The sequence below is a fragment of the Scyliorhinus torazame genome, chromosome 8, assembly GCF_047496885.1.
Source record: "Scyliorhinus torazame isolate Kashiwa2021f chromosome 8, sScyTor2.1, whole genome shotgun sequence".
In the NCBI taxonomy this organism is placed as follows: domain Eukaryota; kingdom Metazoa; phylum Chordata; class Chondrichthyes; order Carcharhiniformes; family Scyliorhinidae; genus Scyliorhinus; species Scyliorhinus torazame.
In genome coordinates this window covers 195687034-195705034 of record NC_092714.1, presented here as the reverse complement: position 1 = coordinate 195705034, position 18001 = coordinate 195687034, and the positions used below count along the sequence as shown (strand labels likewise).

General features: G+C 46.7%; 1 protein-coding gene across 5 annotated transcripts in view; it reads left to right on the top strand.

Moving 5' to 3' along the window:
- The window catches only part of znfx1 (zinc finger, NFX1-type containing 1), an 88255-nt gene that overhangs the window by 11900 nt on the left and 58354 nt on the right, over positions 1-18001 (top strand). For all 5 annotated transcript variants that reach the window (XM_072514673.1, XM_072514676.1, XM_072514674.1 and 2 more), the window contains exons 2-3: positions 6882-7008; positions 9957-11867. In XM_072514673.1, the coding sequence (XP_072370774.1) occupies positions 6897-7008; positions 9957-11867 (2023 nt within the window). In that variant the 5' untranslated portion in view covers positions 6882-6896. The remainder of the gene's footprint in view (positions 1-6881; positions 7009-9956; positions 11868-18001) is intronic.

Below are 18001 nucleotides of genomic sequence, written 5' to 3'. Positions count from 1 at the left end.
GTCCGATCAAGGACAGTAGCGGGAGATTGTGTATTGAGTCTGAAGAGATAGGAGCGGTCTTGAACGAGTACTTTTCTTCTGTATTTACAAATGAGAGGGGCGATATTGTTGGAGAGGGCAGTGTGAAATAGATTGGTAAGCTCGAGGAAATACTTGTTAGGAAGGAAGATGTGTTGGGCATTTTGAAAAACTTGAGGTTAGACAAGTCCCCCGGGCCTGACGGGATATATCCAAGGATTCTATGGGAAGCAAGAGATGAAATTGCAGAGCCGTTGGCAATGATCTTTTCGTCCTCACTGTCAACAGGGGTGGTACCAGGAGATTGGAGAGTGGCGAATGTCGTGCCCCTGTTCAAAAAAGGGACTAGGGATAACCCTGGGAATTACAGGCCAGTTAGTCTTACTTCGGTGGTAGGCAAAGTCATGGAAAGGGTACTGAAGGATAGGATTTCTGAGCATCTGGAAAGACACTGCTTGATTAGGGACAGTCAGCACGGATTTGTGAGGGGTAGGTCTTGCCTTACAAATCTTATTGAATTCTTTGAGGAGGTGACCAAGCATGTGGATGAAGGTAACGCAGTGGATGTAGTGTACATGGATTTTAGTAAGGCATTTGATAAAGTTCCCCATGGTAGGCTTATGCAGAAAGTAAGGAGGCATGGGATAGTGGGAAATTTGGCCAGTTGGATAACGAACTGGCTAACCGATAGAAGTCAGAGAGTGGTGGTGGATGGCAAATATTCAGCCTGGATCCCAGTTACCAGTGGCGTACCGCAGGGATCAGTTCTGGGTCCTCTGCTGTTTGTGATTTTCATTAATGACTTGGATGAGGGAGTTGGAGGGTGGGTCAGTAAATTTGCAGACGATACGAAGATTGGTGGAGTTGTGGATAGTAAGGAGGGCTGTTGTCGGCTGCAAAGAGGCATAGATAGGATGCAGAGCTGGGCTGAGAAGTGGCAGATGGAGTTTAACCCTGAAAAGTGTGAGGTTGTCCATTTTGGAAGGACAAATGTGAATGCGGAATACAGGGTTAACGGTAGAGTTCTTGGCAATGTGGAGGAGCAGAGAGATCTTGGGGTCTATGTTCATACATCTTTGAAAGTTGCCACTCAAGTGGATAGAGCTGTGAAGAAGGCCTATGGTGTGCTCGCGTTCATTAACAGAGGGATTGAATTTAAGAGCTGTGAGGTGATGATGCAGCTGTACAAAACGTTGGTAAGGCCACATTTGGAGTACTGTGTACAGTTCTGGTCGCCTCATTTTAGGAAGGATGTGGAAGCTTTGGAAAGGTGCAAAGAAGATTTACCAGGATGTTGCCTGGAATGGAGTGTAGGTCTTACGAGGAAAGGTTGAGGGTGCTAGGCCTTTTCTCATTAGAACGGAGAAGGATGAGGGGCGACTTGATCGAGGTTTATAAGATGATCAGGGGAATAGATAGAGTAGACAGTCAGAGACTTTTTCCCCGGGTGGAACAAACCATTACAAGGGGACATAAATTTAAGGTGAAAGGTGGAAGATATAGGAGGGATATCAGAGGTAGGTTCTTTACCCAGAGAGTAGTGGGGCATGGAATGCACTGCCTGTGGAAGTAGTTGAGTCGGAAACATTAGGGACCTTCAAGCAGCTATTGGATAGGTACATGGATTACGGTAAAATGATATAGTGTAGATTTATTTGTTCTCAAGGGCAGTATGGTGGCATTGTGGGTGGCACGGTTGCTTCACGGCTCTGGGGTCCCAGGTTCGATTCCGGCTTGGGTCACTGTCTGTGCGGAGTCTGCACGTCCTCCCCGTGTCTGCGTGGGTTTCCTCCGGGTGCTCCGGTTTCCTCCCGCGGTCCAAGGATGTGCGGGTTGGGTGAATTGGCCAATGATGAATTGCCCTTAATGTGCCCCATGGTCGGCTCATTCAGAAAGTAAGGAGGCATGGCATAGAGGGAAAGTTGGCCGATTGGATCAGTAACTGGCTATCACATAGAAGACAGAGGGTGGTGGTAGATGGTAAATTTTCATCCTGGAGCCCAGTCACCAGCGGTGTACCACAGGGATCAGTTATTTGTGATTTTTATCAATGACTTGGATGATGGAGTTGAAGGTTGGGTTAGGAAATTTGCTGATGACACCAAGATTGGTGGAGTAGTGGATAATGTGGAGGGCTGTTGTAGACTGCAAAGAGACATTGATAGGATGCAGAGCTGGGTTGAAAAGTGGCAGATGGAGTTTAACCCTGATAAGTGTGAGGTGATTCATTTTGGTAGGACAAATTTGAATGTAGATTACAGGGTTAACAGCAGGGTTCTGAAGAATGTGGAGGAGCAGAAAGATCTCGGAGTTCATGTCCATAGATCTCTGAAAGTTGCCACCCAAATGGGTAGAGCCGTGAAGAAAGCCTATAGTGTGTTAGCATTTATTAACAGGGGGATTGAGTTTAAGAGCCGTGAGGTTATGCTGCAACTGTACAAGACCTTGGGTAGGCCACATTTGGAGTATTGTGTGCAGTTCTGGTCACATCATTATAGGAAGGATGTGGAAGCATTGGAAAGGGTGCAAAGGAGATTTACCAGGGTGCTGCCTGGATTGGAGGGTAGGTCTTATGAGGAACTAGGGCTCTTTTCATTGGAGCGAAGGAGGATGAAAGGTGACTTAATTGAGGTGTATAAAATGGTGAGAGGGATAGATAGAGTGGACGCTCAGTGACTTTTTCATCGGGTGGATGTAGCTGTTACAAGGGGGCATAACTATAAGGTTCATGGTGGAAGATATAGGAGGGATGTCAGAGGTAGGTTCTTTACTCCGAGAGTGATTGGGGCGTGGAACACGCTCCCAGTTATGGACACTTTAGGAACTATCAAGTGGTTATTGGATAGGCATATGGAGATCACTAGAATGATTGGGAGTAGGTTGATTTGATCTTAGTTTCAGACTAATTCGGCACAACATCGTGGGCCGAAGGGCCTGTACTGTGCAGTTCTATGTTCTATTACACAATCAACAGAATAGATCACAGAGAAATATCTGTCAATCAAGCAATGTTTTTCTTTGGGCGCAGTTACGGCATCCATTTATAGAATCGTAGAATTTACAGTGCAGAAGGAGACCATTCAGCCCATTGAGTCTGCACTGACTTTTGGAAAGAGCACCCTAATTAAGCCCACACCTTCACCCTATCTCTGTAACCCAAGTAACCCCACCTAACCTAGGGGCAATTTATCATGGCCAATCCACTTAACCTGCACATCTTTGGACTGTGGGAGGAAACCGGAGCACCCGGAGGAAACCCATGCAGTCACGGGGAAAATATGCAGACTCCGCACAGACAGTGACCCAAGCCGGGAATCGAACCTGGGACCCTGGAACTGTGAAGCAACTGTGCTAACCACTGCTACCGTGCTGCCCAAAGCATCCATTACTTTCAACAGAGGGATGCTTTGTCTTTCAGTCTAGCTCTGATCTGGATGATTGGCCCTTTTATAGGGCTACAGTAAAAGCAGTTGCTGAAAAATAAAGTAGAATTCAATTTTAGAAAAAGCTTTTCCACACAAGTTATTGTTGCTGTAGGGCTTATTGGTTCTGTATACTGGGTGAATGGGCATGGAATTGCCAATGCTTGGTGTGGAGCATTTGAAGGACTATAGGGGGCTGGTTGGAGAGGCATAGCTTGGCATGGAGAGTATAAGGGACCCTGGAGGTGTGGGTAAAGATGCATAAGTTTCCATGAGGGGCAGGGGAGTTGGATAGAAGGGCAGAGAGATTGGCAAAGAGGATTTGAGGGGCCATGGGTGGGTTTGAGTCATGGATGAGACATGGGGAGTATGGGGCGTTGTGTGGTGAGGGATGAGGGCTGTTTTTTAATCTATTGATTTTACTGTAACTGGTATGATGTCCCAGAGCACCAAGGCAATAAGCCTTTTAAATGGGCCGTTTTTGTGTCTGGCAGCTCCTGTGGCTTCCTCCAAACTTCTTCTGGGAGCGATGGGCCCAACTCCAGTTATCGCCCCACGGGACAAAAATCTCGCCTTCTCAGGCATGTTTTTCTGAGGTGGGCGTGCCGAGCTGGGAATTATCCCTACTCCTGCTGCCTGCCTCGAGGGCAAATATACTGGCTTTAGAAGTCAATCTGATATGTTTGTCTGCATTCCTTTGTCCTATTTGAATGGGCATGTTGCATCAAAATATTTTCGAGAAAGGAATTTTGCTGAATGTTCATATGCCTTAAAATGATACAATGCAAACAGTCTTGGTAACATTGAAAATGGAACTGAGTATGAGACACAGTAGCTGTAGAGAACTTGTTTCTTTGAATTATAGTCTTTCATTATATTAAATACAGCTGAAATAAAAACTTCAGTAATGTCTTGGTATTGTTTGTCACAGAGTAGCACTACATGTAGGACTGGAGTTTTATGTTCAATATTACTGCAGTGATAAAGAGTAGCAGTAGATGTTGGGGAAACATTGTGTAGGTACTGTTGACACAATAATCAAGCAACAGTTCCTCGTTTATATTTATTAACCTGGAGTAGTCATGACTACATCAGCAAATGAAATTATTGTTTTGTTTTGAAAGTTTTGAGTGTGGGGATGATGATCCAAAATGTCCTGAAAAATCCAGCAAGTGTTCCCTTGCATCACAAAATGGAGATAATTTTTTTTTAAAACTTGTCTGTTTTACAGTTTGCCACCTTAACAAATTATAATGGCAGCACACACAAAGGATGTGTTAATCACCATTGATTATTGCTGCATTTGGTTGCAAGAACCCAGGACTCAGGAAGCTTTCAATTGAGGTCTTGAAACCGTACCTAGTTCCCATGCTCCTTGAGATCAATTCTTCCCAGGCTCTATGTTGCTGAAGTGGATTAATAGTCCAGTTCTAAACTAGTTGATCTCAATCTAGATTATTGTTGAGGCTGAATCAAGTTCATCCTACAAGCCTGAGGCCAAAAAAGGGGAGAAAAAAGTCAGTGAGGGTTCCTGCTCTTATTATTAATTGGTGAGTCATGCTAGAAAGTTTATGCCCAGACATCATGACACCATTGTGCTTGGCGATGATGTCTTACATGACCAAATAACATGCTTCAACTTGCCAATTTGGAATCACAATGAAGAATAGGCATTTGATTGAGGTATCCGATGACAGTCAGTGTTTGTGAAACCTGCCCACTCACTTCGGGGTTCTGAGGAAACTGACAAACAACATAAGGCCGTAAGACATGGGAGCAGAATTAGGCGTTCGGCCCATCGGGTCAGCTCCGCCATTCAATCATGGCTGATATGTTTCTCATCCCCATTCTCCTGCCTTCTCCCCATAACCCCTGATCCCCTTATTAATCAAGAACCTATCTATCTCTGTCTTAAAGACATTCAGTGAACGTGTAGTTCATCAAAGGCCTACCCCAAATATTTAGCAGTTCCTAAGAAGAGGAACTGAACTCAAATTTGCAGGAGTAGTTACTTCATAATCCATTTATGGCTATGCTGAATATAAGGATAACCTTAACATTATATTCTTTCCAAACTAATTTTTTGTGGCACCATTGACTCTATAAATGATACAGGTAACAAATGCTGGTTCACAACATTTCATCAACATAAACACTGGGACAAGTTTAAATCATATATTTTGTTGGAACTGACCTTTTAATGGTTAGTAACTTTACATTCTCCAGTGGTGAGGAACATACAGATCATATATCTTTCTCTTTCGGCTTTCCCCCCTGTTACATGGGACCACCAAAATGCTCATTGATTAATCCTTCATATCAACCATCATTTTTGGATTTGGTGGGTGGTTTCACAGCCAGGTGCCCTTCTGGCTACTAACTCTCCCCACTTATCCAGGCTGGGGACCAGCACCAATGCTCACTGGCTTGCCTGCATCAGTGGCTAGGTTGTACCTGCCTGTACATTATATTCTGAACTGCACAGTATGACACCCATGGATTGGTGTTTCTGACATCGTTATTGCAGGCCGTCAGAATGGTACAGACTAGGTTCAAGGAATTTGTGTCAGCTGGCATTATTATCATTTTCCTAGTACTGAATTGATCAGCAGTGTAATGAGAAAGGTATTCTTGTGGATTGTGGCAACCCTTCTTGGAGAGCATGAGGCTCTTGCTGACTGCAGGATGTTCAGAAACAAGAACACTTGAATTCCTTGATTCATTGAGCCATACTAACAGTTAATCGATTTAGCAAACGTGCTCAGTTTTGTTACGGCATAGAATTCATTTTGAAACGAAAACCTGGAAAAATACTGTTACGGACTTGAAAAGCTGCCTGTGAATCAACAGCTAAAGCACTCCTGAATATTAGGTTTCAGTTGTCTCCATCAATTTGATTCTGTACAACAATGCAGATTATTGATTTTAACAGTTAAAGAATACTACAACTTCCCACCAACCTACTCCATTGTTCAGTGGCTTTGCTGATTTAGCTGAGGCATACAGATTGGCAAGGTCTGGGATTCAATTCAAAGTTGCATATTCTCAGCTGGACTGAGGAAGGGTGTGGGGGTGGAATAATTGGCCTCACTACCTGTAGATTGGGAGGAGAATATCGCTCAGTCTTCCTGCTGCTCTTTGAATGCTGCTGGAAGTCTACATGCATGCAGATTGGGAGAAGACAAGGTTGGATTTGGTTCTGGTGGTTGTTTAATCAAATTGTCTGTGACCACTCGGTGGTCTACTTTTACACATAATTTTTGCCACTTGACTGTTATACCCCCAGCAAGGAGGACAGCCCTCCAGACAGGGAACAGACAAAATTAGTCCGAAGGACTCTAATTCTCCTTCACCCTCATTGCAAAACCATGTCCTGAGGTCAGATCTTCCACCTCATGTTGCGGTAATAATGTATTGTGTAATGGCTTGGTGTCTTCACAGAGCAAGTTGTTTCAAATGGATCCTGACCAATGCCACAGATTGAGGGGCCAAGAAACTGAGCTGGACAACCCAAACAGAAGAGCAGCTATAGCAGAATGGCCAAGACCAAACGCCAGAAGAGGAGATGGTGAGAGAGATTATTAAAGATTGCAGAACTTGCAATCAGTGAAGGGTGTATTTTGCACCATGTATTTTCCAGTGTTATTTCCTTTACCTCTCTGTCTTACTCAACACCTACTTATTCAATACTTCCCGTGCTGGGAGGGCTAGTGAGTGACCTCTACCAAGCTCTGAAGGTGCTTGTGAATGGCATGCAGTAAATTGATCTCTAATTCTTCTGTCCTTGTGATGAAACATAGGACCTCATCTCTACACTTCATCTGACTACAATAGAAATTGGGATCTTGCTATGTCAGAGGCTGTGGGTCACGTTTAGAGCCAGCTCCCATATGGCATAGCTCTGTGTTATTTTGTGCAGTTATATTTCAGAAGGCTTGAGTTTCAGCGAAACGTTGTTGTGCAGTTTCTTTAGTGGAGTAGAAATTAATTTCCAGTGAATCGAAAGTGAAGCGTTATTGTGTTCCTGAAGGGAGTAAGTCTGGTGAGTCAGTTGTTGATTGTTCTCTCCCTTCCTGTGAGGAAACATTTATATTTATCCCCTGACAAGGTTTACCATGGCATTTCTAATCCATTTCCTTGTTGTGTGCCTTTTACTCCCTTCTTTGCATTATGGACTCATGCTTGTCTTTAATGTTCTATTCTTTAACTGTTACCTTTTCTTTTTCTTATTTTGATTGAACGTAAATTTGTAAAACTAACATTAACGTGTCAATACTTGAATGTAGCCACTGTCACCTTATGGTTTACCAATAGCAAACCCAGTGAAAGGCAAATTTGATCTAGCCTCCTTCTGCACTGTATGTTCTATGTTCTAATCATCTTCAGCTGCTTTTTAAATTACCTTCCCTCGACCATAATGTCAAAAGTGGGGATTTTCACTGATTATTGCATAATGCTCAGCACCATTCATGGCTCCTCAGATAATGAAACAGTCTATATCTGTATGCAGCAAGACCTAGACAACATTCAAGTTTGGATTGACAAGTATCAAATAACATTCGCCAGGCAATGACCATCTTCAACAAGAGAGAATCTAACCATTTATCTCTGCCATTCCATTGAATTACCATTGCTGAATCCCCAACATCCTGGGGTTACCATTGATCAGAAACTGAACTGGGCCACCCATACAAATATTGTGGCTACAAGAGCAGGTCAGAGGCTGGTAATTCTGCAGTAAGTCACCTCCTGATTTTCAAAGGTTGTCCACCATCTACACAGTACATGCCAGGAGTGTGATGGCATACTCTCCACATGCCTCGATGAGTGCAGGAGCTTGAGACCTAAGCAGATTTGATTAAACATTCACTCACTTCTCCACTGAGCACAGTCGTAGCAGTGTGTAGCATCTACAAAATGCACTGCAGGAAATCACCAAGGGTCCTTAGGCAGCACCTTCCAAACTCATTATTCCATCGGGCAGGAGATACAGAAGTTTGAGAACACGCACGAACAGACTCAAAAACAGCTTCTTCCCCACTGTCACCAGACTCCTAAATGACCCTCTTATGGACTGACCTCATTAACACTACACCCTGTATGCTTCATCCGATGCCAGTGCTTTTGTAGTTACATTGTATATGTTGTGTTGCCCTATTATGTATTTTCTTTTATTCCCTTTTCTTCTCATGTACTTAATGATCTGCTGAGCTGCTCGCAGAAAAATACTTTTCACTGTACCTCGGTACACGTGACAATAAACAAATCCAATCCAATCCACCTTGAAAGATGAGGCCAACAGATGTACAGCGCCTGAAAGCTCCCCTCCAAGCCACATACCATCCTGACTTGGAAATTTATCATTGCTTCTTCAGTGTCACTGGATCAAAGTCCTGGAACTCTTTCCCCTTATACACACAACCCCACACCCATCAGCACAGTGGGCTGCAGCAGTTCAAGAAGGCAGCTCACCACCACCACCTTCTCAAATGCAATTAGGAATGTGCAATAAAGGCTGACCGAACCAGCAATATCCATACCCTTGAAAGAATATTTTAAAAAACAATGCTCATTTTAAGTAGCAATCAGTGATGTAACTCTCACCACTAAGCCAGTAGGTTGTGAGTTCGTCTTGCTCCAGGACGTGAGCATGCAAAGAAGGTATTTGTCTATAATGGGAGAGTAATATTTCATCAGTAGCCCTGATGCAATATTTAATAGATGCCCTCTCTACCTGCTCCAGTAGCACTATTTGAAAATGAGCAAAGGGACTGTCCTGATGACCTGGTCAAAGGTCATTCCTCAAACAGCGACACCAAACCAGTTTATCTCATCATTTTTATCACTGTTTGTGGGACCATCCTGTGAAGAGATTGGCTGCTGTTTTTACCAAATGGCAGTCAGTATACTTCCAAAGGATGTTGTTGGCCATGCAGCATCTTTCATATCCTCAGGATACCTATCTAAATTGAAGTTCTTTCTTCTTCTTATTTATTGTTACTTTCTCATTAGACGTGCTCAGTAAATATAAAGGAAAAATTCTGAACTATGATAACTAGTTTTAGCCCATGGATTCCTATGGGTAATTCTGCATTGCAATTATTCTGTGACTTTAAAGAGACAACTGTTTTTATCTGTTTAGCCAGACTGCAGTTCAGATCTGAGAAAATTCATATTTGCAGAACAATTCAAAGCAGTAGGTTGATAGTAAAATCAATAATAGCTGAATGATTATTAACTAATGGTCAGTTCTTCTAATAACTTATATATTGTATGCTGGAAACATTCCAAAAGGGGAAATTATTTGCTGTATCTCTTCGAACTAATGAGCTATTACATTTATGAAACAAACAAATGCACAGAGAGTCTGGGGAGAAGCTCTTTAATGTTGTTACACTTGTTTTCATTTCAAACTGAATAAGAGCATCAAAGAAAGTTGATGTCAACAGACATGGCCTGAACAATTGACTGTAAAATGCATGATTCATCCTTTCATTTTTCTTTTTATATCTTTAGCTTCTTTGGAACGTCTTGAAACAAGAGGACGACGATATAATGGAAACCAGAGAAATGCTGCTGGACCAGCAGACCAGAGAGGTGCACCACAACCCAGACGAGCCCTTTCGACACCCAGGCAAGCAGAGCTTCTAGCAGCTAGGGAGTTTGGAGGAAGGAACCAAGAGTGGAACTTTAATCTCAATCCCAGGCATGCAGAAGAGCGGCAAAATGCTGTAAGAGCGAATCGAAATCCAGCTGGAAGAGCTCCTGCTGTCCAGGGGAATCGCCAAGCCCCCCAACAGGGCAGAAGGGATCAGCACAATGAACGCAGGAATGAACCATGGAGAAGGAATGATGTTCGTGAGGGTGGCAGAGGAGGCAGGCAGGGGGAAATGCAAGGAAATCCTCACTTCCAGAGAAGGAGGCCTCAAGAAGTAACTAAAGAGGAACATGTAAAGGACAAAGAACCGTTTGTGAGAAGGTTAGGCTACAAAACAATGGAAGGCCTTTTGGACAAAGAGCCATCTGAAATTGTTATAACTTTAGCCTGTGGCTCTGGCCTAAAGGATTTATTAAGCCAACAGCTAAATTCAAGTTTTATCCAACTAATTTGTAAAGTCTTATGTAAGGCCTGTAGGTCCAAGACTGACCGTCAGAGCATTCAGCATCTGCTGGGCATTGTAAAGGACTCTCTCTTTCTGAAGGTTCAATTGCCTCGCTATGTGGTTCAGATGAGTACAGATCCAGTGCCTTTGCGTCGGCAGCAATATCCTGAATATATTGAATGCATTCTATTCTTGCTTCAGGAATTGGTAAGTATTTTTCCAGCCAGTTCAGTTCAGGAGATGTCCATGATGATTTTGGTTTTGGATCCTACGGTGAATACTCTACGAGCTGCTGGGGTTTCAATTGGTGAACAGAATGAAAATAGCTTGGAGAAAGTAAAAAATATAATTCATCACCTCCAAGAGCGAAAACGGGATGGAACACTCAGAACCGATACACATATCTTGATAGACAATCAAGAAACTGGTCCCGAGGACAACTATAGAACAATGACCATTTATCCCACCTACAATGAGGTGCATTTAGAAGAGAGACCATTTCTACGACCAAATCTCATTACTGAGAAGTATGCAAATACTGAAGTGTACCTTGATACCCATTTCCGTCTTCTGAGAGAAGACTTTGTGAGACCTTTGAGAGAAGGAATCTTAGAGTTGCTTCAGAATTATGATGACAAAGGACTGAGGAGGAGAAAATTCGATGACATTCGAGTATATTTCAACACACGCATTCTAGTTCCACTCTGCACATCCACTGGTGTAGGCTATAAAGTCCAATTTGACACAAGGCCACTGAAGTTTGTCCGGTGGCAAAATTCAAAGCGTCTGCTATATGGCTCTCTCGTGTGTATGTCAAAGGATAATTTTGAAACCTTGCTGTTTGCAACTGTTTCAAATCGGGATCCTGTGGAGCTCAAGGAGGGCATTGTCCATCTGTCTTTTAATGTGCGAAGCCGGCACCTGTTGGCCGAGTTGGAACCTTCGGATTGTTTCCTGATGGTTGAAACAACAGCATATTTTGAAGCTTACCGCCATGTTCTAGAGGGATTACAGGAGATCCAAGGAGAAGATGTTCCTTTTCAAAAGTATATTGTAGCCTGTGACACCGAAATCCAGGTTCCAAGATACTTAGCTTTCAATAACAGCTATGACCTTGAAGCTCTAATGAATGGAAAATCCCAGGATTCCAAGGAAAACACTGGACAAATCAATGAATCTTTACACAGGAACACCAAAGTCAATGTCCTTGATCCTGCATCATGGCCTTCAAAGGAAGAGCTGAACCTGGATGAGTCACAGATGCAAGCTCTGCAGATGGCATTGACTAAAGAATTGGCCATCATACAAGGACCTCCTGGGACAGGTACATTCAAAGAATTGCATCAGCCTTAGTTTATTTGCCATGTTTAATGGATTAAATAATAAAAACCATTAAAAAAAAAAAAAAAAAAAAAAGATTTCTCAAACAGAATTTTTACATAACCAATGAAAAAAAAAAAAAGAATATTTAACAAAACAAGGTGGCTGTTATCATTATACAAAAAGAGAATATACATTAAATGAACAGTTCCCCCCACCCCCCCCCGGGATTGCTGCTGCTGACATTTTAACGCTCTCCTAGAAGTCAAGGAACGATTGCCACTGCCGGGCGAACCCCAGCAAGGACCCTCTCAAGGCAAACTTTATTCTCTCAAGACTGAGAAACCCAGCCATGTCAATAACCCAGGTCTCCACACTCGGGGGTTTCGCGTCTCTCCACATTAACAAGATCCATCTACGGGCCACCAGGGAGGCAAAGGCCAAAACCTCGGCCTCTTTCGCTTCCTGCACTCCCGGGTCCTCTGTAACCCCAAAGATCGCTATCTATGGACTCAGCTTCACCCGCGTGTCTATCCTGGACATAGCCTTCTCAAAACCCTGCCAGAATTCTTTAAGTGCCGGGCATGACCAGAACATATGGACATGGTTTGCTGGGCTCCCTGAACATCTCGCACATCTGTCCTCAACCCCCAAAGAGCTTGCTCATTCTCGCCATCATGTATGCCTGATGTACCACTTTAAACTGAATTAAGCTGAACCTGGCACATGATGAGGAGGAATTCACCCTACCTAGGGCATCAGCCCACAGGCCCTCCTCCAGCTCCTCCTCCCACTTGCCCTTCAGTTCCTCCACTGGGGCTTCCTCCGCCTCCTGCAGTTCTTGGTAAATGTCCGACACCTTCCCCTCCCATACCCAGATTCCAGAGACCACCCTGTCCTGTATCCTGCGAGGGGATAGCAACGGGAATGTCCCCACCTGTTTTTTGAGAAAGTCGCTGACTTGGAGGTATCTGAAGGCGTTTCCAGGGGGCAGACTGAATTTCTCCTCCAGCGCCTTCTAGCTAGAGAAAGTCCCATCTATGAACAGGTCCTCCATCCTTTTAATGCCTGCCCTGTGCCAACTTTGAAACCCTCCGTCTATCTTGCCTGGTACAAATCTATGATTATTCCGTTTCGGGGTCAAACTGAGGCCACCTCCTCCCTGTGCCTTCTCCACTGACCCCAGACCCTAAGTGCCGCCGTCACCACAGGGCTTGTGGTGCATCGTGCCGGCAGGAATGGCAGTGGTGCCGTTACCAGTGCCCCTAGGCTGGTGCCTTTGTATGACGCCGCCCCCACGCCGACCCCTCCTACATTACCCATTTCCTAATCATGGCTACATTAGCCGCCCAGTAGTAGCTACAGAAGTTCAGTAGCGCCCACCCCCCCGCCCGACTGCTCTCTAAAAACAGTCTTTTAACTCGCGGGGTCTTGTTTGCCCACACAAATCCCGTGATAATCCTGTTCACCTGCTTGAAGAAGGATTTGGGGATGAAGATGGGAAGGCACTGGAAAACGAACAGTAAACTGGGGAGGACCGTAATTTTCACGGTCTGCACCCTTCCCGCCAGGGAAAGCAGGGGCATGCCCCACCTTTTAAAGTCTCCCTCCATCTGCTCTACAAGCAGAGCTAGATTGAGCCTGTGTAGGGCATCCCAATTCCTAGTCACCTGTATGCCCAGGTACCGAAAGCTCCTCTCCACCATCTTGAGCGAAGGTTCTCCCAGTCTCCTCTTCTGACCCCTAGCGTGGATCACAAATAGCTCACTTTTCCCCACGTTCAACTTGTACCCCGAGAAACTCCCGAAGTCCCTTAGGATCTGCATGACCTCCCCTATCCCCTCTAGCGGTCCGAAAGATACAGAAGCAGGTCGTCTGCGTAGAGCGAAACCAGGTGCTCCCCCCGCCCCCCCCCCCCCCCCGAACCAGCCCCCTTCAGTTCCTTGAAGTCCTCAGCGCTATGGCCAACGGCTCAATTGCAAGGGCAAATAGTAGCAGGGATAGGGGGCACCCCTGCCTCGTCCTTCGGTGTAGCCTAAAATACTCCGACCTCAGCCGGTTCGTGGACACACTTGCTATGGGAGCCTGACACAGTAGTTTGACTCACCCTATGAATCCCTCACCAAATCCAAACCTTAACGCTTCCCCCAGGTACTCCCATTCCACCCGGTTTAAGGCTTTCTCTGCATCCATTGCAGCCACTACTTCTGCGTCCCCTCCTTCTGAGGGCATCAAAATAATGTTTAGGAGCCTCCTCACATTTGCGTTCAGTTGCCTGCCCTTGACGAAACCTGTCTGATCCTCGTCAATCACTCCCGGGACACAGTCCTCTATTCTAGTAGCCAAAATCTTAGCCAGCAGTTTGGCATCTATGTTTAGGAGCGATATCGGTCTGTAGGACCCACATTGTAGCGGATCCTTCTCCCGCTTAAGGATAAGCGAGATCGAAGCCCGCAACATCGTCGGGGGGAGGGTTCCTCTTTCCTTAGCCTCGTAAAAGGTTCTTAGCAGGAGTGGGCTCAGCAGCTTCAAAGATTTCTTGTAAAATTCTACAGGGTAGCCATCCGGTCCCGGGGCCTTGCCCGACTGCATACTATCCAGGCCCTTAACTATCTCCTCCAACTCAATCGGGGCCCCCAGTCCCTCTACCAGATCCTCGTCCACCTTTGGGAACCTCAATTCCCCTCCCACTGGGGGTTCTGACTCCTTGAAGACTTTGTTGATCTTCTCTGGGCCCAAGACCGTGTTGCCTGCCTGATCCCGCACTCCCCCAATTTCCCTGGCCGCCTCTCTCCTGTGCAGTTGGTGCGCCAGCATCCTACTCGCTTTCTCCCCATACTCGTAGACTGCCCCTTTCACCTTTCTCAGCTGTGCCTCCGCCTTCCCTGTGGTCAACAGATCAAACTCCGCCTGCAGTCTCCAGCACTCCTTTAGCAGCCCCTCCTCGGGGGTCTCCGCATACTTCCTGTCTACTCTGAGTATCTCTCCCACTAGCCTCTCCCTCTTCTCTCTATGGGACCTGATAGAAATTAACTCCCCACTGATAACTGCCTTCATAGCCTCCCAGACCGTAGTCACTGTTAACTCCCCTGTATTGTTTGTTGTCACATAGTTTTGGATGCTCCTCCTTATCCGCCCACAAACCTCTTCATCCGCAGGCAGTCCCACATCCAGTCTCCAGAGAGGGCGCTGCCCTCCCTCCGCCCCTAGTCGCAAGTCCACCCAGTGCAGAGCATGGTCTGAAACCGCAATGGCCGAATACTCGACCCCCTCCATCCTTGGGATTAACGCCCTGCTCAACACAAAAAAGTCAATCCGAGAGTACACTTTGTGAATGTGGGGGAAAAAAGAGAACTCCTTCGCCCTTGGCCGAGCGAATCTCCACAGGTCCACGCCCCCCATCTGATCCATGAACCCCCTCAGGACCTTGGCCGCTGCCAGTCTCTTTCCCGACCTGAACTTAGACCGGTCGAATGCCGGATCCAGGACTGTGTTGAAGCCCCCCCCCTCATTATCAAATTATTTCACTCAAAGTCCGGGGTTTTACCCAGCATGCGCCTCATGAATTCCACATCATCCCAGTTCAGGGTATAGACACTCACTAGCACCACCCGGGCCCCCTGCAGCTTACTACACACCATAATGTACCTGCCCCCTTCGTCCGCCACAATACTCCCTGCCTCGAATGGCACCCATTTACTGACCAGAATTGCTACCCCCCTGGTCTTCGAGCCCAGCCCCAAATGGAACACCTGGCCCACCCATCCCCGCCTCAGTCTCGTTTGGTCAGCGAATTTTAAATGCACCTCCTGTAGCATGGCTACGTCTGCCTTTAATCCCTTTAAGTGCGAGAACACGCGGGCCCTCATGACCAGCCCGTTTAGACCCCTCACATTCCATGTGATCAGCCTGCCCCCGCCCCGCCGACTAGCCATCTCCCTTTTTTGGCCAGCCACGTGCTCGCGCACAGCGCTCACTCAAGCCCTCCCGCCGGACGGAGGCTCCCCATCCCGACTCTCCATCTGTTCCCAAAGGTTGGCTCCCCTTCAGTCAGCAAAGCAGCGCCCCCTTCCCCCCCCCCCCAGCCCCCCAATCCCAATCCCCCCTGTCAAGCACCCCCATTACGCTTCCGCAAGTCTGCTGACCCCGGCCGTTCCCGCCGCTATCTCCGATCTTACTGTTGTCTCCTGGTCCGGGCCCCCAACCTCCCCTCCCTCAAAGAGTAAGAGAGAGAAAGCCAACCAAATTATTCCCGTGAAACAAGAAACGCACCCCGGGTGTTACCCACCCCTTGAAAAAAGAACAAATCCGCCCACCTGGAGAGCGGCCCTAACCGTCGGGCCCCACTCCCCCATCTAAGGCTGAGCTCTGCCAAATCGGAGAACGTGGCAGACGGCGAAACAAAAAATGAAAAGAACGACCCACCATAACATAGCCCCCCCCCCCCCCCCCCCCCCCCACAGTCCTCTCACAGCTTAAATTCTACTTCCAATCTTACATTAGGACAACACCCGGTTACACATCCCCACCAGGGTGTTTCATCAACGTGTAGCTGTCCTTTAGCTCGAGTCCAGCTTTTCACGCTTAATAAATGTCCACGCCCCGTCTGGCGTATCAAAGTAGTGGTGCCGGTCCTAGTAAGTGACCCAAAGCCTCGCCGGATGTAGCAACCCAAACTTCACCCCTTTGTTGTGGAGGGCCGCCTTAGCCCGGTTGAATCCCGCACGCCTTTTGGCCAGTTCAGCTCCCAGGTCCTGGTATATACGAATCTCACAGTTCTCCCACTTACTGCTCCTTCTTTGCCCATCGCAAGACACGCTCCTTATCTGTGAAGTGGTGGAATCTTATCACCACCGCCCTCGGCGGTTCGTTCGCCCTAGGCTTCCTTGCGAGGTCTCTGTGCGCCCCGTCCAGTTCCAAGGGCCGCGGGTAGGCCCCCTCACCCATCTGCATCCCCAGCATCATGGTCACAAATGCACTCGCGTCCGACCCCTCCGCACCTTCAGGGAGGCACAGAATTTGCAGGTTTTGTCTCCAGACCTGTTTTCAAGGTCATCCAGTCTCTCCTGCCATCTCTTGTGCAGGGCCTCATGTGCCTCCACCCTGACAGCCAGGCCCAGGATCTCATCTTCATTGTCAGAGACCTTCTCCTCCACCTCTTTAATAGCCTTCTCCTGCATCTTCTGAGTCTCCAGCATCCTTTCCAAAGAGGCCTTCATAGGGGCCAGCATCTCCGTCTTCAACTCTGCGAAGCAGCTTCTTCGGAACTCCTGCTGCTCCCGCGATCAGTGGGCCCACGCTGTCTGGTCCCCGCCGGCCGTCACTTTGTCCTCTCACTCCCATTCCACCCGCTTCACCGCAATTTCTCTCTTCACGGCCCCACTCCTGGTCCCCTCCATGCAGCGGTGAGGGGAACCTCTCCAGCGCCCCTTGCTACGCCGGGAATCACCGCCGAAGTGCCGCTACAGCTCCGTTAAAGGGCCCAAATGTCCGATCCCAGCGGGAGCTGCCGTATGTGCAACCTATCTGGACATGGCCACTACCTGAAGTTCCAATTAAAACCATTTTTATAATCTCTTATTTCTTGTCCAATTTCTCCCTTCCTGTATTAAAGATATGAAATCACAGTGCAATATTTCAAACAAAATGCCCCAAGGGGGCAACACGGTGGCGCAGTGGTTAGCACTGCGACTGTGTCACTGAGGAACTGGTTTTAAATCCCGGGCCTGGGTCACTGTCCGTATGGAGTTTGCACATTCTCCCCATGTCTGCGTGAGTTTCACCCCCACAACCCCAAAAAAAAGATGTGCGGGTTAGGTGGATTGGCCACGCTAAATTGCCTCTAAATTGGAAAAATAAATAATTGGGTACTCTAAATTTATTTACACTTTTTTTTTAAGTGCACAAATTAGTTTCTCGCACTTCACTTGAGTGAGTGCCACTGGGCTGCAAAACACTGGGACATGGGAAACGAATGTGGATCCTTCCTCTGTCCAATACCCACATGCAATTGTGCGACCTCCCACTCTTCTGTTCTCTATCTGTCCATCTCTCTCTCTCCTCTCTCTCTTTCCTACCACGTAAAAACATTGGGGGTTATTACTATTTCCCCACACCCAAGCCCAGCAGCGCCAAAGC